We start from the raw sequence: 25,825 nt of genomic DNA, 5'->3' as shown, positions 1-25,825 counted from the left end.
TTCATCCCATTTCCCCTCGTTTGCATCTCCAAAATCCCGCCGATTTCACCCCAAATTCCCCTCGACTGCACTTCCAATGTCACCCCGATTTCAACCAAAATTTCCCGATTTTACACCAAATCGTCTCAATTTCACCCCCAAATCTCTCCAATTTCGCCCCAAATTCCCCCCGCTGTCACCCCAGAATCCCCCTTATTTCACCCCAAAATCCCCCCCAATTTCACCCCAGAATCTCTCTCGATTTCATCCCAAAATCACCCCCATTTCACCCCAAATTCCCCTCGATTTCACCCCAAATCCCCCCTGATTTCACCCCAAATCCCCCCTGATTTCACCCCAAATCCCCCCGATTCCCCCCCAAATCCCCTCAATTCCACCCCCAAATCCCTCCTCTGACCCCAATCTCCCCTCCCCAGTTTCCCCCAAATCCCCCCGGGTGCCCAAATCTCCCAAATCCCGCCCCAAAATCCTCTCCAGCCCCCAGCACGCAGGCGGCGCCGCTGGGGCCGTTCCCCCACGTCCTTTATTGGGCTCCGGGGGGTCCCGGGGGGTTTTGGGGGGTCCCGGGGGTCCCGGGAGTGTTTCGGCGGCGCTGGGGGCGGTCCCGGGTGGTCCCAGACGGTCCCGGGGGGTTTCAGCGGAGCGGGGGGCGGGCCGGGGTGGTCCCGGTTCGGTTCTGGGGAGTCCCGGGGGTCCTGGCCGGTCCCGGTGGATCCCGGGGGTCCTGGCCGGTCCCGGTGGGTTTTGGGTGATCCCGGCCGGTCCCGGTGGGTCTCGGTGGTTCCCGTCTGGTCCCGGTGGGTCCCGGGGGATCCCGGCCGGTCCCGGGGGTCTCGGTGGGTCTGGGCCGGTGCCGGGGGTCCCAGGGGATCCCGGTGGGTCCCAGGGATCCCGACCGGTGCCAGGGGTCCCGGTGGGTCTCGGTGGGTCCCAGGGGTCCCGGCCGGTCCCGGTGGGTCCCGGGTGATCCCGGCCGGTCCCGGGGCTCCCGGGGGTCCCGGTGGGTCCCGGCCGGTCCCGGTGGGTCCCAGGGATCCCGGCCGGTCCCGGTGGGTCTCGGTGGGTCCCGGGTGATCCCGGCCGGTCCCGGTGGGTCCCGGGTGATCCCGGCCGGTCCCGGGTGATCCCGGCCGGTCCCGGTGGGTCCCGGGTGATCCCGGCCGGTGCCGGGGGTCCCGGGGGGCTCAGCGGCGCTGGGGCAGGCAGAGCCCCCCGGGCCGGGCCCGCCCGGTACCGGCCTTGCAGGCGCAGCGGAAGGAGCCGCTGGTGTTGACGCAGCGCTCGCGGGGGCAGCGCGGCCCCCCCCGGGGGTCCCGGCACTCGTCGATATCTGGGGAGGGGCGGGGGGGGGTCGCACACGGGTCAGGGACCCCCAAAATAACCCCCAGCACTCCCTAACGGAGCCCCCAAACTTCACCTCCCCCACGGGGGTCTGAGGGGTCCCAGGAGGGTTTGGGGTGTCCCAGGGGGGTCTGGGGGAGGATTGGTGTCACTCGGGGGGGTCCCAGGGGTGTTTGGGGGTCCCAGGGGGGGTTTGGGAGAGGTTGGGGTCACTCGGGGGGAAGGTCCCAGGGTGGTTTGGGGGTCCCAGGGGTGTTTGGGGGAGGTTGGTGTCACTCGAGGTGTCCCAGGGGTGTTTGGGGGTCCCAGGGGGGGTTTGGGAGAGGTTGGGGTCACTCGGGGGGGCCCAGGGTGGTTTGGGGGTCCCAGGGGTGTTTGGGGGAGGTTGGTGTCACTCGGGGGGGTCCCAGGGGGATTTGGGGGTCCCAGGGGTGTTTGGGGGTCCCAGGGGGATTTGGGGGTCCCCATTTCCCGGGGGGGGGTCTCACCGAGGCAGCGGGTGCGGGTGGGGTCCGGCTGGAAGCCGGGGGGACACTCGCAGCCCCCCCGGGGGGAGCGGAGGCAGCGGCCGGGGACCCCCCCGGGACACGGACACTCGGCCGAGTCCTCCTCGGAGCTGTCCTCGCCTGGGGGGATCCCAAAGTGGGGGGGACCCCAATTCAGGGGTGGGGTCCCAAAGTGGGGGGGGACCCCAATTCAGGGGTGGGGTCCCAAAGTGGGGGGGGGACCCCAATTCAGGGCTGGAGACTCAAAGTGGGGGACCCCAATTCAGGGGTGGGGTCCCAAAGTGTGGGGGGGACCCCAATTCAGGGGTGGGGTCCCAAAGTGGGGGGGGGACCCCAATTTAGGGGTGGGGTCCCAAAATGTGGGGGGGACCCCAATTCAGGGGTGGGGTCCCAAAGTGTGGGGGGGACCCCAATTTAGGGGTGGGGTCCCAAACTAGGGGACCCCAATTCAGGGGTGGGGTCCCAAAATGTGGGGGGGACCCCAATTCAGGGGTGGGGTCCCAAAGTGGGGGGGGACCCCAATTTAGGGGTGGGGTCCCAAAGTGGGGGGGGACCCCAATTTAGGGGTGGGGTCCCAAAACGTGGGGGGGACCCCAATTCAGGGGTGGGGTCCCAAAGTGGGGGGGGACCCCAATTCAGGGGTGGGGTCCCAAAGTGGGGGGGGACCCCAATTCAGGGGTGGGGTCCCAAACTAGGGGACCCCAATTCAGGGGTGGGGTCCCAAAATGTGGGGGGGACCCCAATTTAGGGGTGGGGTCCCAAACTAGGGGACCCCAATTCAGGGCTGGGGTCCCAAAGTGGGGGGGGACCCCAATTTAGGGGTGGGGTCCCAAACTAGGGGACCCCAATTCAGGGCTGGGGTCCCAAAGTGGGGGGGGACCCCAATTCAGGGGTGGGGTCCCAAACTAGGGGACCCCAATTTAGGGGTGGGGTCCCAAACTAGGGGACCCCAATTCAGGGCTGGGGTCCCAAAGTGGGGGGGGACCCCAATTCAGGGGCTGGGGTCTCAAATTGGGGGGTTCCCACGGCTTGGGGGGGGGGGCAGGGTCAGGGTTCGGGGTCCCAGTTCCGGATTTGGGTCTGGGGGCTGTGGCAGCCCTGGGGAGGGGTCGGGGTGGGGGTTTTGGGGTCCCACCTCTGCGGGGCCCCCCCAGGCCCAGGGGGCTGACGTCCCAGAAGGAATTGCTCTCGCTCTGCGCGGGGGGGCACGGCAGGCCTGGGGGACCCCCAAAATCAGCACCCCGGGACCCCCAGAGCCCCCCCAGGCCCCATAGGGACCCCAGACCCCATAGGGACCCCCCAGGCCCCATAGGGACCCCCCCAGACTCCCCCCAATCCCACCCAGGACTCCCTTCAACCCCCCCCAGAGCTCCTCCCAATCCCACTGATCCTCCCGGAGACCCCAAATCCCCCCTAGGACCCTAGAGACCCCCCAAATCCTCCCCAAATCCCCCCGAAATCCTCCCCATAGCCCCCCAAAATCCCCCATAGCCCCTCCAAATTCTCCCCAAATCTCCCCCAAATCCCCCATAGATTCCCCAAATCCTCCCCAAATTCCCCATAGGCCCCTCATAGCCCCCCCAAATCTCCTCCAAATCCCCCCCAAATCCCCCATAGCCCCCCCAAATCCCCCAAATCCCCTCCAAATCCCCCGTAGCCCCTCCAAATCCTCCCCATAGCCCCTCCAAATACCCCCAAATTCCCCCCAAATCCCCCGTAGCCCCTCCAAATCCCCTCCAAATCCCCCCCAAATCCCCCATAGCCCCCCCAAATCCCCTCCAAATCCCCTCCAAATCCCCTCCAAATCCCCCATAGCCTCTCCAAATCCCCCCAAATCCCCCCAAATCCCCCATAGCCCCTCCAAATCCCCTCCAAATCCCCCATAGCCCCCCCAAATCCCCCGTAGCCCCCCCAAATCCTCCCCATAGCCCCTCCAAATCCCCTCCAAATCCCCCATAGCCTCTCCAAATCCCCCCAAATTCCCCCCAAATCCCCCATAGCCCCTCCAAATCCCCCCAAATCCCCCCCAAATCCCCCATAGCCCCCCCAAATCCTCCCCATAGCCTCTCCAAATCCCCCCAAATCCCCCCCAAATCCCTCATAGCCCCCCAAATCCCCCCCCAGGACCCCCCAAACCCCCTCCCCAGCCCCTCTCCCGCTCACCCGCGGCCCGGGGGGGGCAGGGCCGGCAGTGGGGTCCCCAGCCCGCGCCCCCCCGGCAGCAGCACTCGTCCAGCGCCAGGGGCCCCCCCCCGAGGGGCGCCCCGCAGACCCCCTCGTCCCCCCGCCGCTGCCAGCACACGTCCCGCCGCTCCGGGGGGGGCCGCTCCGCCGCCGGGGGGCGCTCTGCGGGACCGGCACCGGCACCGGCACCGGGGCGGGTCAGGAACCTCCAGATAATCCCCCCAAACCCCCCCCCAAAAAACAGCGATGGGGGGGGGGCTCCCCGTGATCACCCCGCACCCCCCCCCCGCACCCCTGCGGCCCCACCGGGGGTCTCCCGGTGCCCCGGGGGGGTCTCAGTGTGCCCCGGGGGTCTCCCGGTGCCCCGGGAGGGTCTCAGTGTGCCCCGGGGGTCTCCCGGTGCCCCGGGGGGTCTCTCCCCATTCCCGGGGGTCTCTCCCATTCCCGGGGGTCCCTCCCCATTCCCGGGGGTCTCTCCCCGCCCCGGGGGTCTCTCCCCATTCCCGGGGGGGTCTCAGTGTGCCCCGGGGGTCTCCCGGTGCCCCGGGGGGGTCTCAGTGTGCCCCGGGGGTCTCTCCCCATTCCCGGGGGTCTCTCCCCGTTCCCGGGGGTCTCTCTCCCCATTCCCGGGGGTCTCTCCCCAATCCCGGCGGTCTCTCCCGTTCCCGGGGGTCTCTCCCGTTCCCGGCGGTCTCTCCCGTTCCCGGCGGTCTCTCCCCAATCCCGGGGGTCTCTCCCCGTTCCCGGGGGTCTCTCCCCGTTCCCGGGGGTCTCTCCCCAATCCCGGGGGTCTCTCCCCATTCCCGGGAGTCCCTCCCCAATCCCGGGGGTCTCTCCCCATTCCCGGGGGTCTCTCCCCGGTCCCGGGGGTCTCTCCCCAATCCCGGCGGTCTCTCCCCATTCCCGGGGGTCTCTCTCCCCGCCCCGGGGGTCTCTCCCCAATCCCGGGGGTCTCTCCCCATTCCCGGGGGTCTCTCCCCAATCTCGGGGGTCTCTCCCGTTCCCGGCGGTCTCTCCCCATTCCCGGGGGTCTCTCCCCAATCCCGGGGGTCTCTCCCCAATCCCGGGGGTCTCTCCCCGTTCCCGGGGGTCTCTCCCGTTCCCGGCGGTCCCTCCCCACTCCCGGGGGTCTCTCCCCATTCCCGGGGGTCTCTCCCCAATCCCGGCGGTCTCTCCCATTCCCGGGGGTCTCTCCCCAATCTCGGGGGTCTCTCCCCAATCTCGGCACTCTCCCCAATCCCGGGGGTCTCTCCCCAATCCCGGCGGTCTCTCCCGTTCCCGGCGGTCTCTCCCGTTCCCGGCGGTCTCTCCCCAATCCCGGGGGTCTCTCCCCACTCCCGGGGGTCTCTCCCCGTTCCCGGCGGTCTCTCCCCGTTCCCGGGGGTCTCTCCCCGCCCCGGGGGTCTCACCGTGCTCGGGGGCGGGCAGGCAGCGCCGCAGCCCCGGGTGGTACCGCGCCCCCGGGCCGCAGGTGCAGCGGAAGGAGCCGCGCGTGTTCTCGCAGGCTCCGTCCACGCAGTTGGACTCGTCCAGGCACTCGTCCACGTCTGGGGAGGGGCAGGGGGGCGTGCTGGGGGTCCCGGCCGGCTGGGGACCCCCCAAAACCCCCCCAAAATCCCCCCGGGATGCCCCGACACCGACCGGGGCTGCAGGGACTGCCGGGATTCCCTCGGGACCCCCAAATACCCCCGGGACCCCCAAACACGCACAGGGACCCCCCCAAACTGTCACAGAGACCCCCAAAGACACACAAAGGGACCCCCAAATACCCCAGGGGTCCCCAAATACCCCGGGGACCCCCAAAGACACAAAAAGGGACCCCCAAATACCCCAGGGACCCCCAAATACCCCCGGGACCCCCAAACACGCACAGGGACCCCCAAACAGTCACAGAGACCCCCAAAGACCCCGGGGACCCCCAAAGACACACAAAGGGACCCCCAAACAGAGAAAGGGACCCCTAAAGATACAAAGGGACCACCAAAGACACAAAAAGGGACCCCCAAATACTCCAGAAACCCCCCAAATACTCCAGAGCCCCCCCTCCCAGAACCCCAGAGACCCCTGAGCCCCCCAGAATCCCCAAACCCTCCAACACCCCCGAACACCCCAGGCTGCTTCTGGCCCCCGCCGCTCGCTCCCCGTGCCCCCCACGGCTCCAACCCCCGAGACCCCCGGGACCCCCCGGGCCCCCCCTGGCTCCAACCCCCGAGACCCCCGGGACCCCCGGACCCCCCTCGCTCCAGCTCCCACGGGACCCCCCGGGACCCCCCGAGACTCCCCAGGACCCCCGGGACCCCCGGGCCCCCCCTGGCTCCAGCCCCTCTGGGACCCCCGGAACCCCCGGGACCCCCGGGACTCCCCAGGACCCCCGGGACCCCCGGGACCCCCGGGCCCCCCTTGGCTCCAGCTCCCACGGGACCCCCCGGGACCCCCGGGACCCCGGGGACTCCCCAGGATCCCCGGGCCCCCCCTGGCTCCAGCCCCTCTGGGACCCCCGGGACTCCCCAGGATCCCCTGGACCCCCGGGCCCCCCCTGGCTCCAGCCCCTCTGGGACCCCCGGGACTCCCCAGGATCCCCTGGACCCCCGGGACCCCCGGGACCCCCGGGACCCCCAGCCCCCCGCGCTGACCCAGGCACTGCCGCAGGGCGCTGTCGTAGTCGAAGCCCGCCTTGCAGTAGCACTCGTAGCCGGGCTGGGTGTTCACGCACTTGCCGCCCTTGCAGATCTCGGCCCCGAAGAGGCCGCACTCATCGATGTCTGCGGGCCGGGGGCGTCCCGGGGGGGGTCAGGCTCGGGGACCCCCCCCTGGGGACAGGGAAACCCCCCTGGGGATAGGGAACCCCCTCTGGGGATAGGGAAACCCCCCTGGGGACAGAGGGTGGCAGGGGACAAGGGAAAACGGGGAAAAACTGGGGGGAAATGGGGGGGAAATGGAGGAAAATGTGCGAAAATGGGGAAAAACTGGGGGGAAGTGGGGGAAAAATGGGGGGAAATGGGGGGGAAAGGGGGAAATGGGGAAAAATGGGGGGAAATGGGGAAAAATTGGGGGAAATGGGGGAAAAACGGGGGGGAAAGGGGGAAATGGAGAAAAACGGGGGGAAATGGGGAAAAATTGGGGCAAATAGGGGGAAATGGGGGGGAAATGGAGGAAAACGGGAAAATGGGGAGAACGAGGAAAAATGGGGGAAATGGAGAAAAATGGGGGAAATGGGGGAAAATGGGGAAAACGGGGAAAAATGGGGGGAAATGGAAAAAAACGGGGGGGAAATGGGAAAAACGGGGGAAAATGGGGGGAAATGGGGAAAACGGGGGACACGGGGGGACACAGGGGGGGACACGGGGGGCACATGGGGGGCACACGGGGGGTCTCACCGCGGTGTGCCGGGACCCCGTAGTCGAGGCCGTTGTTGTCCTGGATGAAGCCCCTCCCGTCGGGACAGAGCGCCACGAACTCGGCTGGGGGGGCAGAGAAACCCTCAAAAAGGGGGGGGGTCCTGAACCCCCAAACCACCCCCAGACCACCCCCGGGGACCCCTCTGTGACCAGGGGACTCTGCTGGATGGAGTTGGGGGGTGCAGCTCCCAAAGCCCCCCAGATCCGGGTGGGAAGGGGGTCCCGTTTGGCCGGGGGGGGTGGGCAGGGGTCCCCCGTACCCGAGGAGGGGAGGGGGCAGGGGGGTGGGCAGGGGTCCCACGTACCCGAGGAGGGGAGGGGGCAGGGGTACACCTCGCACAGGTCCCCCCAGCCCGCCCCCACGGAGCAGCAGCACTCCCCACGCGTGACGTTGGTGCCCAGGACGGCGTCGCAGAACACGGGCAGCTCCAGGCTCAGGTAGCACTCCTTGCGTGGGGCGGGGGGCTCCCGAGCTGAGGGGGGGGGGACAGGGGTTCAGCAGGGACCCCCCGAAACTCCTCAGAGCCCCCTCGGAGCGGCAGCGATCCCCCAAAACCCAAAGGTGCCGCTAAGACTCCTCAGAGTTCCAGGGATCCCCCACCCCAAAGACCCTCCTGGAACCGCCCCCCTTGAGCTCCAGAGACCCCCGGACCTCCCTGGGACCCTCAGGAGCAGCCCCGGGAACCCCCAGACCCCCAAGGGCACCCACAAACAGCTCTTGTCCCGGGGACCCCCTAAAAACGTCCCTGTGAGTCTTCCTCGGGATCCCCCAGACCCACGGGAAACGCCCCCAAACCCCAGGGATGCCCCAGGACCCCCCCAGGACCCTCCCCCAAAACCCCAGGGATGCCACAGAAACCCCCAGGACCGCCCCCCAAAATCTCAGAGATGTCCCATGACCCCCCCAAAACCCCAAGGATGCTCCAGAACCCCCCCAGGACCCTCCCCCAAAACCCCAGGGATGCCCCAGGATGCCCCAAAGCCCCCCCAGAACCCCAGGGATGCCCCAAGACCCCTCCCCAGGACCCTCCCAAAACCCCAGAGATGCCACAGAAACCCCCAGGACCACGCCCCCCAAAATCTCAGAGATGTCCCATGACCCCCCCAAAACCCCAAGGATGCTCCAGAACCCCCCCAGGACCCTCCCCCAAAACCCCAGGGATGCCACAGAAACCCCCAGGACCACGCCCCCCAAAATCTCAGAGATGTCCCATGACCCCCCCAAAACCCCAAGGATGCTCCAGAACCCCCCCAGGACCCTTCCCCAAAACCCCAGAGATGCCCCAGAACCCCCCCCAAAACCCCCCCAAAACCCCAGGGATTCCCCAGAACCCCCCCAGAACCCCCCAAAACCCCAGAAATGCCCCAGAATCCGCCCCAAACCCCCCCCCAAAACCCCAGGGATGATCCAGAACCCCCCCAGGACCCCCCAAAACCCCAGAAATGCCCCAGAACCCCCCCGAAAACCCCCCCAAACCCCCAAGGACGCCCCCAAACCCCTCAGGTCTCCCCCCCCCATTTTTCCCAGGGATCCTCCTGAGGCTCCCGCGGACCCCCCGCGCCCCCCGCCCCCCTCACGGAGGCAGCGGCGGCCGTCGGGGCCGGGGGCGAGCCCGGGGGGGCAGCGGCAGCTGAAGGAGCCCTCGAGGTTGGTGCAGGCGCCGGGCGGGGGGCACAGCCCCGGCTCCAGCGCGCACTCGTCGATGTCTGGGGAGGGGGCTTGAGACACGCGGGGACACCCCCGGAGACCCCCCGGGACCCTCCCGGGACCCTCCCGGAGACCCCCGGAGACCCCCCGGGCGCCGTGGGGAGGGGTCTCCCCACTCCCAGCCCGGCTGCGGCAGCCGCGCGGATCCCGGGGGGGTGTGGAGCTGTTTTGGGGCTTTTTTGGGGCTATTTTAGGGCTTTTTGGGACTCTTTTTGGGGCTGTTTTAGGGCTTTTTGGGGCTTTTTTGGGGGCTCTTTTGGGGCTGTTTTGGGGCTCTTTTGGGGGCTGTTTTGGGGCTTTTTTGGGGCTTTTTGGGGGCTGTTTTAGGGGGGATTATTTTGGGGAGGGTCTCTCTCCACTCAGCCTGGCAGTGCATACCCGGGGGGGGGGGGCTGTTTTGGGGTTTATTTGGGGCGGGGGTCTCGCTCTCACCCTGGTGTGTACCCGAGGTGAGGGTTATGGAGCGGGGGTGGGTTTTGGGGGGGTCCCGGGTGGGAGGGCTGTTTAGGGGGGATATTTTGGGGTTTATTTGGGGCGGGGGTCTCGCCCTCACCCTCGCAGCGCCGGTGCATACCCGGGGTGGGGGTTATGGGGCAGGGGGCAGTTTTGGGGGGGTCCCGGGTGGGAGGGCTGTTTAGGGGAAGTATTTTGGGGTTTATTTGGGGCGGGGGTCTCGCTCTCACCCTGGTGCATACCCGAGGTGGGGGTTATGGGGCAGGGGGCAGTTTTGGGGGGGTCCCGGGTGGGAGGGCGGTTTGGGGGGGATATTTTGGGGTTTATTTGGGGCGGGGGTCTCGCCCTCACCCTGGCAGCGCCGGCCGTGCTGCAGCGCGTACCCGGGCGGGCACAGGCACCGGTAGGACCCCGCCGTGTTCACGCAGTCCCCGCCCACGCACGCGGCCGCGAACTCGCACTCGTCGATATCTGGGGGGGGGGTGGAACAACGAGACCCCCGTGTGTGGGACCCCCCCAAACCTCACAACACCCCCGGAGCCCCCCCAAATCCCAACAACGCCCCCAAATCCCAACACCGCCCCCAAATCCACCCGCAGACCCCGAACCCCCCGGATTCCCCCCATCCCCCCGAGCCCCCCCGAGCCCCCCCAGATTTGGGGGTACCTTGGCAGCGGGGGGGGTCCCGCGCCGGCTGCAGCCCGGGGGGGCACTGGCACTTGTAGGATCCGGGGGTGTTGACGCAGCTCCCCCCGGGGCAGAGCCCCCCGGCCTCGCACTCGTTCACGTCTGGGGGAGACCCCCGTGAGCCCCCGGGCCTGGGCGGGGGTCCCGAGGGGGGCTGGGGCAGGGGGGGGGCACTGGGGGGGAGTTTTGGGGGGTGCCCGGGGTGGGGCCGTGTGGATATTGGGGAGGGGGTTCGAAGGGAGGGGGTCTCCAAGAGGGGGGTCGTAGATAAAGGGGTCCCGAGAGGGTTTGGGGGGGAGTCCTGGGGGGCTCCTGTGTGACCCCAAGGGGATCCCGGGGGGCTTGGGAGGGTCCCGGGGGTTTTGGGGGGTCTCGGGGGGGTCCCGGGGGTTTTGGGGGGGGGGTTGGGGAGTCCCGGGGGTTTTGGGGGGTCTCGGGGGGGTCCCGGGGGTTTTAGGGGGGGGTTTGGGGAGTCCCGGGGGTTTTGGGGGGGTTTGGGGGGGTCCCGGGGGTTTTGGGGGGTTTTGGGGGGGTTTTGGGGGGGTCCCGGGTGGTCCCGGGGGTTTTGGGGGGGTTTTGGGGGGTCCCGGGGGTTTTGGGGGGGATTTTGGGGGGTCCCAGGGGGGTCCCGGGGGTTTTGGGGGGGGTTTTGGGGAGTCCCGGGGGTTTTGGGGGGGGTTTTGGGGGGTCCCGGGGGTTTTGGGGGGGTTTTGGGGATCCCGGGGGGTTCCCGGGGGGGTTTTGGGGGGTCCCGGGTGGTCCCGGGGGTGCTGACCCAGGCAGGCGCCGTTGAGGCCGCGGAAGCCGGGGGGGCAGGGGGTGCACACGAAGCCCCCGGGCTGGTTCTCACACTTGGAGTCGGGGCACGTCCCCGCGTCCAGGCACTCGTTGATGTCTGGGGGGGTGGCAGGGGGACATCGGGGACATCGGGGGGGACCCCACCGCGTCCCGTGGTGCGGGTGGGTCCCTCCGAGGTGTCCCCAGCCCGCGCCGGTGTCCCCTCCCCGGTGTCCCCGGTGTCCCCGGTGTCCCTCCCCGGTGTCACCTTCGCAGAGCGGCGGCCGCGAGCCCTTGCGCCGGTAGCCCGGGTGGCACTCGCACTTGTAGTGGCCGGGCACGTTGGAGCAGGTGCCACCGTCCCCGCACACGTCCCCCTTGGCACACTCGTCGATGTCTGCGGGGACACGCGGGGTCCTTTGCGCTGTCCCCAGCCCCGGGCAATGTCCCCAACCCCAGACAATGTCCCCAACCCTGTCCCCAGCCCCGGCAATGTCCCCAGCCCCGGGCAATGTCCCCAACCCCGGACAATGTCCCCAACCCTGTCCCCAAGCCCCGGGCAATGTCCCCAACCCTGTCCCCAGCCCCGGGCAATGTCCCCAACCCGGGCAGCGTCCACAAACCTGTCCCCAATCTGTCCCCAACCCTGTCCCCAATCTGTCCCCAACCCTGTCCCCAGCCCCGGCAATGTCCCCAACCCTGTCCCCAACCCCGGGCAGTATCCCCAACCCGGGCAGCGTCCCCAGCCCCGAGCAGTGTCCCCAACCCTGTCCCCAAGCCCGGACAATGTCCCCAACCCTGTCCCCAGCCCCGTGCAATGTCCCCAACCCCGGACAATGTCCCCAGCCCCGGGCAATGTCCCCAGCCCCGGGCAATATCCCCAAACCTGTCCCCAACCCTGTCCCATGTCCCCAACCCGTCCCCAACCCTGTCCCCTGTCCCCACCCCCGTGCCGTGTCCCTTGTCCCCACCTCCTCCCCACGCTTCGCGTGTCCCCCCGTCCCCTGTGGCTCACGGCCCCCACCCGCCGTGTCCCGTGTCCCGGTGCCAGTCCCGGTCCCGGTGCCGGTGTGCCAGTGCCCCAGTGCCCCGGTGCCGGTGTCCTGGTGCCCCGGTGTCCCGGTGTCCCTCCCCGCCGTGTCCCCTCCCCGCCATGTCCCGGTGTTCCAGTGCCGGTGTCCCGGTCCCGGGGCCGGTATCCTGGTGCCGGTGTCCCGGTGCTGGTGTCCCAGTGTCCCAGTGTCCCAGTGCCCCAGTGCCCCGGTGCCAGTGTCCCGGTCCCAGTCCCGGTCCTGGTCCCGGTGCCGGTGCCGGTGCCGGTGCCGGTACCTGCGCAGGTGCGCAGCCCCTTGTGCAGGCGCAGCTGGAAGCCGCGGTGGCAGTGGCAGGTGTAGGAGCCGCCGGTGTTCATGCAGACCCCGCGCCCGGCCCCGCACGGCTCCGCCTCGCACTCGTTCACGTCTGGACAGGCGTGTCACACACGTGTCACCAGGTGTGCCACAGGTGTGTCACAGGTGTGCCACCAGGTGTGTGGCCATGCCCCAGCCCCACACAGCTCCACCTCGCACTCGTGTCAGGACATTCCGGTGTCCCCATGTCCTTCATGTCCCAATGTCCCCGTGTCCCCATGCCCCGGTGTCCCCATGCCCCGGTGTCCCCAGGCCCCGGTGTCCCGGTGTCCCCATGCCCCGGTGTCCCGGTGTCCCCCAGCCTGGTGTCCCGGTATCGGTGTCCCAGTGTCCCAGCCCATGTCCCAGTGTCCCCATGACCCCCAGCCCGGTGTTGGTGCCCCGGTGTCTCCATGTCCCCCAGCCTGGTGTCGGTGTCCCCGTGTCCCGGTGTCCCAGCCCATGTCCCGGTGTCCCCATGTCCCCCAGCCCGGTGTCCCGGTGTCGGTGTCCCCATGTCCCCCAGCCCGGTGTCAGTGTCCCAGTGTCGGTGTCCTGGTGTCCCGGTGTCCCGGTGCCCTGGTGTCTGTCCCGATGCCCCCACGTCCCCCAGCCCGGTGCCAGTGTCCCGGTGTCCCCACGTCCCCCAGCCCGGTGTTGGTGTCCCGGTGTCCCCCAGCCCGGTGTCCCGGTGTCCTGGTGTCGGTGTCCCCACATCCCCCAGCCCGGTGTCGGTGTCCCGGTGTCCCGGTGTCCCCCAGCCCGGTGTCCCGGTGTCCTGTTGTCGGTGTCCCCACACCCCCCAGCCCGGTGTCCCGGTGTCGGTGTCCCCACGTCCCCCAGCCCGGTGTCGGTGTCCCGGTGTCCCCATGTCCCCCAGCCCGGTGTCCTGGTGTCGGTGTCCCCATGTCCCCCAGCCCGGTGTCGGTGTCCCGGTGTCCCCATGTCCCCCAGCCCGGTGTCAGTGTCCCAGTGTTGGTGTCCTGGTGTCCCGGTGTCCCGGTGCCCTGGTGTCTGTCCCGATGCCCCCATGTCCCCCAGCCCGGTGTCAGTGTCCCGGTGTCCCCCAGCCCGGTGTCCCGGTGTCCCTGTGTCTCCACGTCCCCCAGCCCGGTGTCCCGGTGTCCCGGCGCGGCGCCGCGGTGCCGGTACCGGTGCAGTAGCGGCGCTGGGGGTGCCAGCGGTAGCCGGGGAAGCAGAGGCAGCTGTAGCCGCCCGGGGCCGCCACGCACTCGCCGGGGCCGCAGATGTTCCGGTTCAGGCGGCACTCGTCCGTCTCTGCAGCGCCGGTTTGGGGGTCTTGGGGGGCTCCCGGCGGGGTTTGGGGGCGTGGGGTGGGATTTGGGGGTGTTGGGTAGATCCCAGGGGGATTTGGGGGTGTGGGGTGGGATTTGGGGGTGTTGGGTAGATCCCAGGAGGATTTGGGGGTGTGGGGTGGGATTTGGGGATGTTGGGTAGATCCCAGGGGGATTTGGGGGTGTTGGGTAGATCCCAGGAGGATTTGGGGGTGTTGGGTGGGATTTGGGGGTCTTGGGGGGCTCCCAGCGGGGTTTGGGGGTGTGGGGTGGGATTGGGGGGTGTTGGGTGGGTCCCAGTGGAGTTTGGGGGTCTTGGGGGGGTTCCAGGACATCCCGGGGGGGTCTCAGAGGGACTTGAGGGAGTCTGGAGGTCCCAGGGGCATTGGGGGGATCCCGAGGGACCCTTGGGGGGCTGTTGGGGGGTCCCGGGGGGAATTGGGGGTCCCAGGGGCATTGGGAGGGTCCTGGGGGATGTTTGGGGGTCCTGGGGCTGTTGGGGGTTCCTGGGGGCGTTGGGGTTCCCGGGGTGCCGGAGGGTGCTGGGGGGTCCCGAGGGGTGTTGGGGGTCCCAGGGGCACTGGGGGGGTCCCGGGGGGTGTTGGGGGTCCCGGGGGCACTGGGGGGGTCCCGGGGGGTGTTGGGGGTCCCAGGGGCACTGGGGGGGTCCCGGGGGGTGTTGGGGGTCCCGGGGGGTGTTGGGGGTCCCGGGGGATGTTGGGGTGTCCAGGAGGGTGTTGGGGGGTCCTGGGGGGTTTTGGGAGTTCCGGGGGGTCCCGGGGGGTTTTGGGAGGTCCCGGGGGTCCCGGGGGGTGTTGGGGGGTTCCGGGGGGTCCCGGGGGGTGTTGGGGGGTCCCGGGGGGTGTTGGGGTGTTCCAGGGGGTCCCGGTCGCTCACCGGTGACCTGGGTGGGCGCGATCTCGGCCGCGCTGCGCGTCAGCTGCTCCGGGGGCAGCCGCCAGAGCGGGGCCGGCGTGGGCCGGGCCAGCAGCGCTGGGGACAGGCGGGGACACGGCGTGGGACACGGGACACGGGGGGACACGGGACACGGGGGGGACACGGGACATGGGGGGACATGGGGACACGGGGGGGACACGGGACACGGGGGGACACGGGGGGGACACGGGGGGGACACGGGACACGGGGGGGACACACGGGGACATGGGGGGACACGGGACACGGGGGAGACACGGGACACGGCGTGGGACACGGGACATGGGGGGACACGGGGGGGACACGGGGGGGACACGGGACACGGGGGGGACACACGGGGACACGGGGGGGACACACGGGGACATGGTGTGGGACACGGGACACGGCGTGGGACACGGGACACGGGGGGGACACACGGGGACACGGGGGGGACACAGGGACACAGGACACGGGGGGGACACGGGACATGGGGGGGACACGGGGACACGGGGGGCACACGGGGACACAGGACACGGGGGGGACACACGGGGACATGGGGGGGACACGGGGACACACAGGGACACGGAGGGGACATGGGGACATGGTGTGGGACACAGGACACGGCATGGGACATGGGACACAGGGGGGACACAGGACATGGGTGGGACATGGGACATGGGTGGGACACGGGACACGGCGTGGAATATGGGACATGGGGAGACATGGGGACAGGCGGGGACACGGCGTGGGACACGGGGGGACGGGAACACAAGGGGACATGGGGGGACACGGGACACGGCGTGGGACACACGGGGACATGGAGTGACACACATGGACACGGCATGGGACACGGGGACACACGGTGTGACACACGGTGTGACACACGGTGTGACACACGGTGTGACACACGGGGCCAGCGCCCCGTCCCCCCCCACCCCACGCCCGGCCCGCAGCCCAGCCCGGCCTCGTCTCCTTCTTGTCCCCAAACTGTCCCCAAGCCCTTCTGGTCACCAGGGGCACGGCGCCCTCTTCATCCTGGTGCGTGTCCCCAAAGTGTCCCCAGAGTGTCCCCAAAATGTCCCCAGAGTGTCCCCAAAATATCCCCAAACTGTCCCTGTCCCCAAAGTGTCCCCAAACTCTCCCCAAAGTGTCCCCAAACTGTCCCCGAAGTGTCCCTGTCCCCAAAGTGTCCCTGAACTGTCCCCGAAGTGTCCCCAAACTCTCCCCAAAGTGTCCCCGAACTGTCCCCAAAGTGTCCCCACCGCCACCCCCCCCTACCCCGTGTCCCCCCGTCCCCGCCCCTGCCCCTTACCGGGGTACCGGGGGGGGTCGCTGCTCCCGGGGGGCTGCTCCAGCCCCTGCTCCTCCGAGGGGCTCCAGAACACCGGCAGCTGGGGGGGCAGCGGTGTCCCCGTGTCCCCCTGTCCCCCTGTCCCCCCTGTCCCTGTCCCCCTGTCCCCTCTGTCCCCCCTGTCCCCCCTGTCCCTCTGTCCCCCCCTGTCCCCCCCGTCCCCCTGTCCCTCTGTCCCCCTGTCCCCCCCCGTCCCCCTGTCCCCCACGTCCCCCCAGCCCCCCGAGCCCCCCCAGCCCCTCCCCATCGTCCCTCCCATGTCCCCCCCCCCAAAATGTCCCCCCCCACTCACCATGGCCGGGGGGGTCACAGCTGCGGGGGGAGGGGGCGCTGAGACCCCAAACTGACCCCCCCACCGTGGGGTGGGGGGGGGACACAAAACAGGGGGGTCAGGGGGGGCACGGGGACATGGGGGGGGTCACAGGGACATGGGGGGGGTCACAGGGACATTGGGGGGTCACAGGGACATTGGGGGGGTCACAGGGACATTGGGGGGGTCACAGGGACATGGGGGGGGTCACAGGGACATTGGGGGGTCACAGGGCCAGGGCAAGAGGGGACAAGAACCTGGTGAGGTGGGGAGGGGGACATGGGGACCGGGGGGGGGGCGGGGGATGTTTGGGGGGGTCCAGACCTGGCGGGGCTGGGGGGGGGCGAGGATGTTCAGGGGGTGTCTGGGGGGGACATTTGGGGTTCAGGGAGGTTCGGGGGGTGTCTGGGGGGACATTTGGGGCCCGGAGAGGTTCGGGGGGTGTCTGGGGGGACATTTGGGGTTCAGGGAGGTTCGGGGGGTGTCTGGGGGGGACATTTGGGGTTCCGGGAGGTTCGGGGGGTGTCTGGGGGGACATTTGGGGTTCAGGGAGGTTCGGGGGGTGTCTGGGGGGTACATTTGGGGTTCAGGGAGGTTCGGGGGGTGTTTGGGGGGAGATTTGGGGTTCAGGGAGGTTCGGGGGGTGTCTGGGGGTACATTTGGGGTTCCGGGAGGTTCGGGGGGTGTCCGGGGGTCCGGACCTGGCGGCGCGGGCGCGGCGGGCGGCGCGGGGCTGGGGGGCGGCCGCGGGGGTCTCTCGGGGGTCCCGTCGGGGTGGATGTGCAGCGTGAAGTCGCTCTCGCCCTGGATGGTGAGGGTCTGGTGCGAGGTCAGCACGTGGTAACCCTTCCCGGCCGGGCAGATGGCCTTGAACGCGGCTGGGGAGGGGGCACGGGGGGCTCAGCGGGCCGGGGGCGCCCCAAAACCCGCGGGGACCCCCCCAGCGCCCCCCGCCCCCAGCGCGGTGGGGGGCTCAGAGACCCCGTTCACACCACGGGGATCTGGGGGGCACGGGGGGGGTTCCAAAATTGCCCCAGCCCCCCCAAAAAAGGGCGCGGTCGGGGTGGCAGCGACCCCAAAACACCCCCCCAAAACACCCCCAGACTCAGGAAGCAGACCCCCCCAAAATTCCCCAGACTCATAAAGCAGCGACCCCCAAACGACCCCAGACTCACCAAAGCTCCCCAAATCCTCCCCCAGGCCCCCCCAGCCCCCCATATCGGTTCCACCCATGGGTCATCACTGACCCCAGCTCCCCCAAACCCCTCCCAGCCCCCCAAAGCCCCCCAAAACTCCCCCCCAAACACCCCCCAGCCCCCCAAAACTCCCCTCCAAACCCCCCCAGCCCCCCAAAGCCCCCCAAAACTCCCCCCCAAACCCCCTCCAGCCCCTCAAAGCCCCCCAAATCTCTCCCTCAGCCCCCCAGAGCCCCCCAAATCCCCCCCCAGCCCCCGTACCGGTTCCACCCGTGGGTCATCACTGACCCCAGCCCCCTCAAACCCCTCCCAGCCCCCCAAATCTCCCCCTCAGCCCCCCCCAGCCCCCCAGAGCCCCCCAAATCCCCCCCCCAGCCCCCGTACCGGTGCCGTCCGGGGGGCAGCGCTGGCAGCGCCCGCCCCAGGCCTTGCCCACGCTGCAGCAGCAGGTGCGGCGGGTCAGGCGGGTGGGCAGCGGGTGCTGGCACTGCTGCGAGCCCGACACCAGCCGGAAGCACAGACCCCGCTCCTCGGCCGGCTCGGCTGCGGGCGGGGGGCGGCGCCTCAGGGACCCCTCCCCAAATCCCGGAAAACCCCCAGAGAGCACCCCCAAAACCCGAACACTGCCAGGGACCCCTCCCCGGACCCCAAAATACCCCAGAGAACAGCCCCAAACACCCCCAAATCCCAGAGACCCCTCCCCAAATCCCGGAAAACCGCCAGAGAGCGCCCCCAAAACCCAAACACCGCCAGGGACCCCTCCCCGGACCCCAAAATACCCCAGAGAACAGCCCCAAACCCCAGAGAGCACCCCCAAACCCAAACACCCCAGAGACCCCTCCCCAAATCCTAAAAAACCCCGGAGAGCAGCCCCAAACAGCCCCAAACCCCAGAGACCCCTCCCCAAATCCTAAAAAACCCCGGAGAGCAGCCCCAAACACCCCCAAATCCCAGAGACCCCTCCCCAAATCCTAAAAAACCCCGGAGAGCAGCCCCAAACACCCCCAAATCCCAGAGACCCCTCCCCAAATCCCAAAAAACCCCGGAGAGCAGCCCCAGACCCCCCAACCCCAAACAGCACCCCCAAACACCCCCAGGGAACCCTCTCAACCCCCAAAAAACCACAGAGAGCACCCCCAAAACCCAAACACCCCCAGGGACCCCTCCCCAAAACCCAAACAACCCCAGAGACCCCTCCCCAAACCCCAAAATCCCCCAGAGAACCCCCCCAGACACCCCAAAACCCCAGAGGACCCCCCCAATTCAGCCGCCCCCATATGCAGGCGCTGGCTCTGGGACACCCCCAAGACCCCCAAACCCCCAGGGACCCCAGGACCCCAAAAGACCCCCGAGACCCCCCAGGACCTCCAAGCCCCCAGAATCTCCAGGACCCCCCAAGACCCCCAAACCCCCCAGGACCCCCCGTGCCCCCCAAACCCCACGAGCCCCCCAAGCCCCCCGTGCCCCCTGAGCTCCCCATGCCCCCCGAGCCCCCCGTACCCCCCAAACCGCCCGTGCCCCCTGGTGTCGCCCGTGCCCCCCGAGCCCCCCATGACCCCGTGCCCCCTGGTGCCCCCCGCGCCCCCCGTGCCCCCCAAACCCCCTGAGCCCCCCGTGCCCCCCGTGCCCCCCAAACCCCACGAGCTCCCCATGCCCCCCGAGCCCCCCGTGCCCCCCGTGCCCCCCGTGCCCCCCGTGCCCCCCGTGCCCCCCGCGCCCCCTGAGCCCCCCGAGCCCCCCGTGCCCCCGTGCCCCCGTGCCCCTACGCAGGCACTGGCTCCGCGAGGGTCCCAGGACGTGCCCGGCCGAGCAGGAGCAGCGGAAGCTGCCCTGGGTGTTGCGGCACTCGCCGGGCTGGCACACGCCGGGCAGGGCACACTCGTTAATGTCTGCGGCAGGGAGGGCACACCTGAGCCAGGTATGGCACACCTGGGCTGGGTATGGCACACCTGGGCTGGGCATGGCACACCTGGGCTGGGTATGGCACACCTGAGCCAGGCTGGCACACCTGGGCTGGGTGTGGCACACCTGGGCTGGGTATGGCACACCTGGGCTGGGTGTGGCACACCTGAGCCAGGTATGGCACACCTGGGCTGGGTATGGCACACCTGAGCTGGGTGTGGCACACCTGAGCCAGGTATGGCACACCTGGGCTGGGTGTGGCACACCTGGGCTGGGCGTGGCACACCTGAGCCAGGTATGGCACACCTGGGCTGGGTGTGGCACACCTGGGCTGGGTATGGCACACCTGAGCCAGGTATGGCACACCTGAGCCAGGCTGGCACACCTGGGCCGGGCGTGGCACACCTGGGCTGGGCGTGGCACACCTGAGCCAGGTATGGCACACCTGGGCCGGGCGTGGCACACCTGAGCCAGGCTGGCACACCTGAGCCAGGTATGGCACACCTGGGCTGGGTATGGCACACCTGAGCCAGGGATGGCACACCTGGGCTAGGTATGGCACACCTGGGCTGGGTGTGGCACACCTGGGCTAGGTATGGCACACCTGGGCTGGGCATGGCACACCTGGGCTGGGTATGGCACACCTGGGCCGGGTGTGGCACACCTGAGCCGGGTATTGCACACCTGGGCTGGGCGTGGCACACCTGGGATGGGTGTACAGACACAACACACCTGGCACAGGTGTATAGGTGTGACACAGGTGTGACATGGGTGTGACACGGGTGTGATACAGGTGTCACACGGGTAAAACACGCCTGGCACAGGTGGCACACAGGTGGCACACACAGGTGTCACACAGGTGTGAACACACCTGACCCCTCCCACACCTCTTGCACACTCACACGTGTCCCTCCCACCCCCCACACTTCCCCACGGGTGCCCCCCCGTGCCCCCCACACCCCCAATGCCCCCCATGACCCCACACCCCCAATGCCCCCCATGCCCCCCATGCCCCCCGTGCCCCCCATGCCCCCCGTGCCCCCCACACCCCCAATGCCCCCCATGCCCCCTGTGCCCCCCGTGCCCCCCATACCCCCCATACCCCCCATACCCCCAATGCCCCCCATGCCCCCCATGCCCCCCGTGCCCCCCACACCCCCAATGCCCCCCATACCCCCCATACCCCCCGTGCCCCCCACACCCCCCCGAGCCCCCCGAGCCCCCCACACCCCCAATGCCCCCCATACCCCCCATACCCCCCGTGCCCCCCACACCCCCCCGAGCCCCCCATACCCCCCATACCCCCCGTGCCCCCCATACCCCCAATGCCCCCCGTGCCCCCCATGCCTACCCTGGCAGTGGGAGCTGTTGAGGCGTTTGTAGCCCTGGGGACAGTCCCCCCCGCGCTCCCCCCGCGCCTTTGGGGACCCCGGCCCTGCAACAGCCCCGGACCCCCAGAACGGGGGGGGGCAAACGTCAGGGGGTCCCTCAGGTGAGGGCACCATTGGGGGGTCCTGGTTTTAGGCTGGGGGGGGTCCTTGGGGGGTTTCTGGGGGGTCCTGGGGGGGTTCTTGGGGGGTCTTAGGGGTCCCTGGGGGGTTCTGAAGGATCCTGGGGGGGTTTCTGGGGGTCCTGGGGGAGTTCTGGGGGGGTTCTTGGGGGTCTTAGGGGTCCCTGGGGAGTTCCAGGGGGATTCTGGGGAGTCTTGGGGGGTTCCTGGGGGATTCTAGGGGTTCTGGGTGGTTCTGGGGGGTCCTGGGGGGGTTCTCAGGGTTCCTGGGGGGGATTCCAGGGGGATTCTGGGGGGGGGTTGGGGGTCTGGGTCCCCCCCCGGGGGGAGGTGAGGCAGGGTCCCGTGGGTAGGGGGTCTCGGCCAGCGGGGTTTGTGTGGGGTGGGGGGTCCCAGGAGGGGGGGTGGGGGGTCCCCCACACCTGGGGGGTCTGGGGGGGTCTCGGGGGGGTCCCGGCTCACCCTGAGCGTGGGGACACTTGTGGCACTTGCTCTGTCCCCAGGCGCTGCCGATGCTGCCGCAGCAATCCTCGAGCTTGGTCAGCCCGGGCAGGGGGTTACTGCCGCACTGGGGGCGCGGGGGGTCAGCGCCCCAAAACGGCCCCGGGCCTCAAACCCCACCCCAAAACAGCCCCGGGCCCAAAATCCCACCCTAAAACAGCCCCGGACCCTAAATCCCACCCCAAAACACCCCCGGACCCCAAACCCCACCCCAAATCCCACCCCAAAACAGCCCCGGGCCCAAAATCCCACCCCAAATCCCACCCTAAAACACCCCTGGACCCCAAACCTCACCCCAAAACACCTCCGGGACCTCAAATCCCACCGCAAGTCCCACCCCAAAACACCCCCGGACCCTAAATCCCACCCCAAAACAGCCCCGGACCCCAAATCCCACCCCAAAACAGCCCCGGGCCCAAAATCCCACCCCAAAACACCCCTGGGACCACCAAATCCCACCCCAAAACACCCCCAGGGACCCAAAATCCCACCCCCAAAACATCTCCGGGCCCCAAATCCCACCCCAAAACATCTCCTGGGACCCCAAATCCCACCCCAAAACACCCCCGGGACCCCAAACCCCATCCCAAAACACCCCCCGACCCCAAATCCCACCCCCCTGGACCTGAAATTCCACCCCCACACGCCCAGGGATCACAAACCCCAACCCCCGCACCCCCCAAGACCCCAAAACCCACCCCCCGGGGCCACAATCCCACCCCAAAACACCCCCCGGACCCCAAACCCCACCCCAAAATGCCCACGGACCCCAAATCCCACCCCCAGGGACCCCCAGGGACCCCAAATTCCACCCCCGAGACCCCAAGTCCCACCCCCAGGGACCCCCAGGGACCCCCGGCAGCAGTCCCGGAGCTCTCTGAGCCTGGGGAGGGGGTGCTGCAGCATTTTGGGGGGCGGTCAGCACCCCAAAACACCCCCTGAACCCCTAAAACCCCCCCAAAACTCCCAGCTTCGACCCCACAAAGGTCCCGGGCACCCCCAAATTCCGCCGCCCCCTCACCGAGTGCTTGGGCAGCGTCTCCTGGAAGCAGCGGCCCAGCGGTTTGTGGGTGTGGGGCCGGGGGGGCGCGGGGGGCTTGCTGCCCGCGGGGTGCGCCAGGAGCCCCCCCCCGGCCCGGGGACCCCCCTCGGGGGGGCGCGGCTCGATCCGGTGCACCTGCACCGAGGCCTCGGGGGGGTGATGGACCCGCACGTTCACCAGGGGAGGGGGCACCTGCGCTGGGGGCAGCGGCACCTGGGACCCCCCGAGCCCCAAACCGGCAGCCCCCAAAACCTGGAACCCCCCAAAACCCGGCACCCCCCAAAACCCGGCACCTGGGACCCCCCAAACCCCAAACCGGCACCCCCCAAAACCCGGCACCCCCCAAAACCCGGCACCCCCCAAAACCCGGCACCCCCGGAGCCCCCCGAACCTCAAAACCCGGCACCTGGGACCCCCCGAGCCCCAAACCTGGCACCCCCCAAAACCCGGCACCTGGGACCCCCCAAATGCAGCATGGAAATGTGAGACCCCCCCCCTCCCAACCCCAGTAGGACCCCCTGGGACCCCCCCATGGGGGCACCCCCATGCAGATCCCCCTGCCCCCCATGCCCCCCAAAACCCCTGAGCCCCCCCAAACCCCCGAGCCCCCCCGACCCCTGAGCTCTCCAGACCCCTGACTCCCCCAAACCCCTGATCCCCCCCAAATTCCTGATCCCCCCCAAACCCCTGACCCCCCCCAACCCCCCGAGCCCCCCAGACCCCCGAGCCCCCCAAACCCCTGATCCCCCCAACCCCCCCAGACCCCCGAGCCCCCCAGACCCCCGAGCCCCCAGACCCGCGGTACCTTCAGCCGAGTGGTGCCCGGGCCCCAGGGGCACGACGAAGGTGGCGTGGCTGACGTGCCCCCCCCCGTGCCCCCCGTGCCCCCCGCCGTGCCCCCCGCCGTGGGCAGCCCCGGGGGGGGGCTCGGGGGGCGCCGCCGCCGCCCCGGGCCCGTCGGCGATGACCTGGACGGCGTAAACGGCGACCTTGGAGGCGGGGGCGGGCTCGGGGGGGGCGTCGGGGGGCGCGGGCGGCGGCGGGGGCGGGGGTCCCCCGGCGCGCCCCCCGCCCGCCGGCACCTGGCAGAAGCGGCCGGTGAAGTTGGGGGGGCACAGGCAGTGCGAGCGGGAGCTGCACTGGCCGCCGTTCATGCAGGGCAGGGGGCACACCACTGCGGGGGGAGAGAGCCCTGAGCCCCCAGACCCCCGGAGCGCCCCCAGACCCCCCGAGCGCCCCCAGACCCCCCGAGCGCCCCCGGGACCACCGGAGCGCCCCCAGATCCCCCGGGACCACCGGAGCGCCCCCAAATACTCCGGAGCGCCCCCAGACCCCCCGAGCCCCCCCAGATCCCGATGTCCCCTCTGTCCCACCCCGCTCCCGGTGCCATCACAGCCCCGTCCCCGCCGTGCCCGTTCCTGTCCCCGTTCCTGTCCCTGTCCCCATCCCTGTCCATCCTCATCACCGTCCCGGTGCTGTCCCAGCGCTGTCCCCACACCTGAGCCACCCCTGTCCCCACGGCTGTCCCCGTGTCCCCATGTCTGTCCCCATCCCTGTCCCCGTGGGTGTCCCCACGGCTGTCCCCGTGTCCCCATCCCTGTCCCCACGGCTGTCCCCGTGTCCCCACGGCTGCCCCCCGTGCCACTCACCCACGCGGAAGCCGGAGCCGGTCAGGGTGTCCCTGTCCCCACGGCTGTCCCCGTGTCCCCGTGTCCCCACATCTGTCCCCGTGTCCCCATCCCTGTCCCCGTGTCCCCACGGCTGTCCCCGTGTCCCCACAGCTGTCCCCATGTCCCCATCCCTGTCCCCCGCACCACTCACCCACGCGGAAGGTGGAACCAGTCAAGGTGTCTCCATGGTTGTCCCCGTGTCACTGTCCCCGTGTCCCCATCCCTGTCCCCCGTGCCACTCACCCACGCGGAAGCCGGAGCCGGTCAGGGTGTCCCTGTCCCCACGGCTGTCCCCATGTCCCCATCCCTGTCCCCACGGCTGTCCCCGTGTCCCCGTGGCTGTCCCCACGGCTGTCCCCGTGTCCCTGTCCCCACGGCTGTCCCCATGTCCCCATCCCTGTCCCCCGTGCCACTCACCCACGCGGAAGGTGGAACCGGTCAGGGTGTCCCTGTCCCCACGGCTGTCCCCGTGTCCCCATGTCTGTCCCCATCCCTGTCCCCACGGCTGTCCCCGTGTCCCCACGGCTGCCCCCCGTGCCACTCACCCACAGCCGGTCAGGGTGTCCCTGTCCCCACGGCTGTCCCCGTGGCTGTCCCCACGGCTGTCCCCGTGTCCCCACGGCTGTCCCCATGTCCCCATCCCTGTCCCCACGGCTGTCCCCGTGTCCCCACGGCTGTCCCCATGTCCCCGTGGCTGTCCCCACGGCTGCCCCCCGTGCCACTCACCCACGCGGAAGCCGGAGCCGGTCAGGGTGTCCCTGTCCCCACGGCTGTCCCCATGTCCCCACGTCTGTCCCCGTGTCCCCATCCCTGCCCCCCGTGCCACTCACCCACGCGGAAGCCGGAGCCGGTCAGGGTGTCGGCGGCGTGGCCGTTCTCGCCGATCAGGGTCATGTTGGAGCCGGGCTGGCACGAGTCCCGGCACAGCCCCTTCAGACACGTCCTCCGGCAGATCAGGGGGGCGAAGACCACCTTGAAGCGCTCCCGGGCCACGGCCGCGCCCCCCCCGCACCCCCCGAGCGCCGCCAGCGCCGCCAGCGCCGCCCAGAGCCCCCCCCAGCGCCACATGGCGGCCGCGGGACCCCCGCGACCCCCGCGACCCCCGCGACCCCCGGCCCGAACGGGGGCTCCGGCCCGGCCGACCCCTCGGGGGGGGGGGGGGTGTCCCGGACTCTGGGGGCCCTCGGGGGGGGGGTCCCGGAGCCCCGGAAGGGTCCCGGAGGCCGGGGTCCCCTCGGGGGGGGTCCCCGGTGTCGCCCCCCTCTCAAGACGCTGCCCCCCGAGAGCGGCGCCCAGCCCCGAGGCCGGGGGTCTCCTTTCGGGGGTCTCCGCGCTCCGGGGTCCCCGCGGCGGGCGCGGGGTCCCCTCGGGAGGGTGTCCCGGAGGCCGGAGCCCCCCCGGCGGGTGCTGGGGTGTCCCCCCAGGGGTGTCCCGGGCTCCGGGGTGCCCTCGGCGGACGCGGGCGCCCCTCGGGGGTGTCCCGGGCACGGGGGCGGGGGGATCCCGGCGGACTCGCCGCTCCCGCGGATCCCGGGATGGCGCTGGAACGGGGGGAGCGACGGGGGGGCCCGGGCGGGGGAGGGGGGCGGGGGCCGGGCCCTGGGGCCGCTCCAGGAATTGGGGAGGGGGGGGCGGGGGGTGGGGGAGGGGAGGAGCCCGGATGGCCGGGCCGGTTCCAGCGGCGGGCACGGCGG

General features: G+C 70.2%; 1 protein-coding gene across 4 annotated transcripts; it reads right to left on the bottom strand.

Moving 5' to 3' along the window:
- Nucleotides 1-486: 486 nt before the first annotated feature.
- Nucleotides 487-25,687, bottom strand: LOC146764807 (latent-transforming growth factor beta-binding protein 3-like). Of its 4 annotated transcripts, none has more exons than XM_085563468.1 (26): nucleotides 24,111-24,400; nucleotides 23,267-23,635; nucleotides 22,441-22,658; nucleotides 21,381-21,486; nucleotides 20,760-20,843; nucleotides 19,273-19,395; nucleotides 17,891-18,049; nucleotides 17,012-17,188; nucleotides 16,293-16,312; nucleotides 15,962-16,040; nucleotides 14,635-14,730; nucleotides 13,595-13,720; nucleotides 12,384-12,515; nucleotides 11,323-11,451; nucleotides 11,053-11,172; nucleotides 10,257-10,379; nucleotides 9,942-10,061; nucleotides 9,008-9,136; nucleotides 7,690-7,902; nucleotides 7,409-7,492; nucleotides 6,665-6,793; nucleotides 5,441-5,578; nucleotides 4,011-4,193; nucleotides 2,983-3,063; nucleotides 1,830-1,967; nucleotides 487-1,330 (listed from the first exon to the last, which is right to left on the bottom strand). In XM_085563468.1, the coding sequence occupies exons 1-26, from the start codon at nucleotides 24,250-24,252 to the stop codon at nucleotides 1,185-1,187; spliced, it is 3,564 nt and encodes a 1,187-aa protein (XP_085419594.1). In that variant the 5' UTR covers nucleotides 24,253-24,400; the 3' UTR covers nucleotides 487-1,184. The 4 variants fall into 4 exon arrangements, with proteins under 4 accessions (XP_085419594.1, XP_085419595.1, XP_085419592.1 ...); XM_085563466.1 differs by lacking the exon at nucleotides 24,111-24,400 and adding an exon at nucleotides 24,962-25,259 and having other exon boundaries at nucleotides 488-1,330; XM_085563467.1 differs by lacking the exon at nucleotides 24,111-24,400 and adding an exon at nucleotides 24,962-25,252 and having other exon boundaries at nucleotides 489-1,330; nucleotides 7,735-7,902.
- Between the last annotated feature and the right edge of the window lie 138 nt (nucleotides 25,688-25,825).

This window comes from Lonchura striata, chromosome 31 (assembly GCF_050655825.1).
Source record: "Lonchura striata isolate lonStrDom1 chromosome 31, ASM5065582v1, whole genome shotgun sequence".
NCBI classification, from domain to species: domain Eukaryota; kingdom Metazoa; phylum Chordata; class Aves; order Passeriformes; family Estrildidae; genus Lonchura; species Lonchura striata.
The sequence above is the reverse complement of the archived record's forward strand: the minus strand, read 5'-3'. Positions and strand labels throughout refer to the sequence as shown.

Coding starts and splice junctions, on each gene's coding strand:
- LOC146764807 (XM_085563466.1), bottom strand. CDS start 25,199: ATGTGGCGCTGGGGGGGGCTCTGGGCGGCGCTGGCGGCGCTGGCGGCG. Junction 7,903..9,007: donor CGACGGCCGCCGCTGCCTCC/GTGAGGGGGGCG, acceptor CCCCCCCCTCAG/CTCGGGAGCCCCCCGCCCCA. Junction 3,064..4,010: donor CTGCCCCCCCCGGGCCGCGG/GTGAGCGGGAGA, acceptor GGGGTCCCCCAG/GCCTGCCGTGCCCCCCCGCG.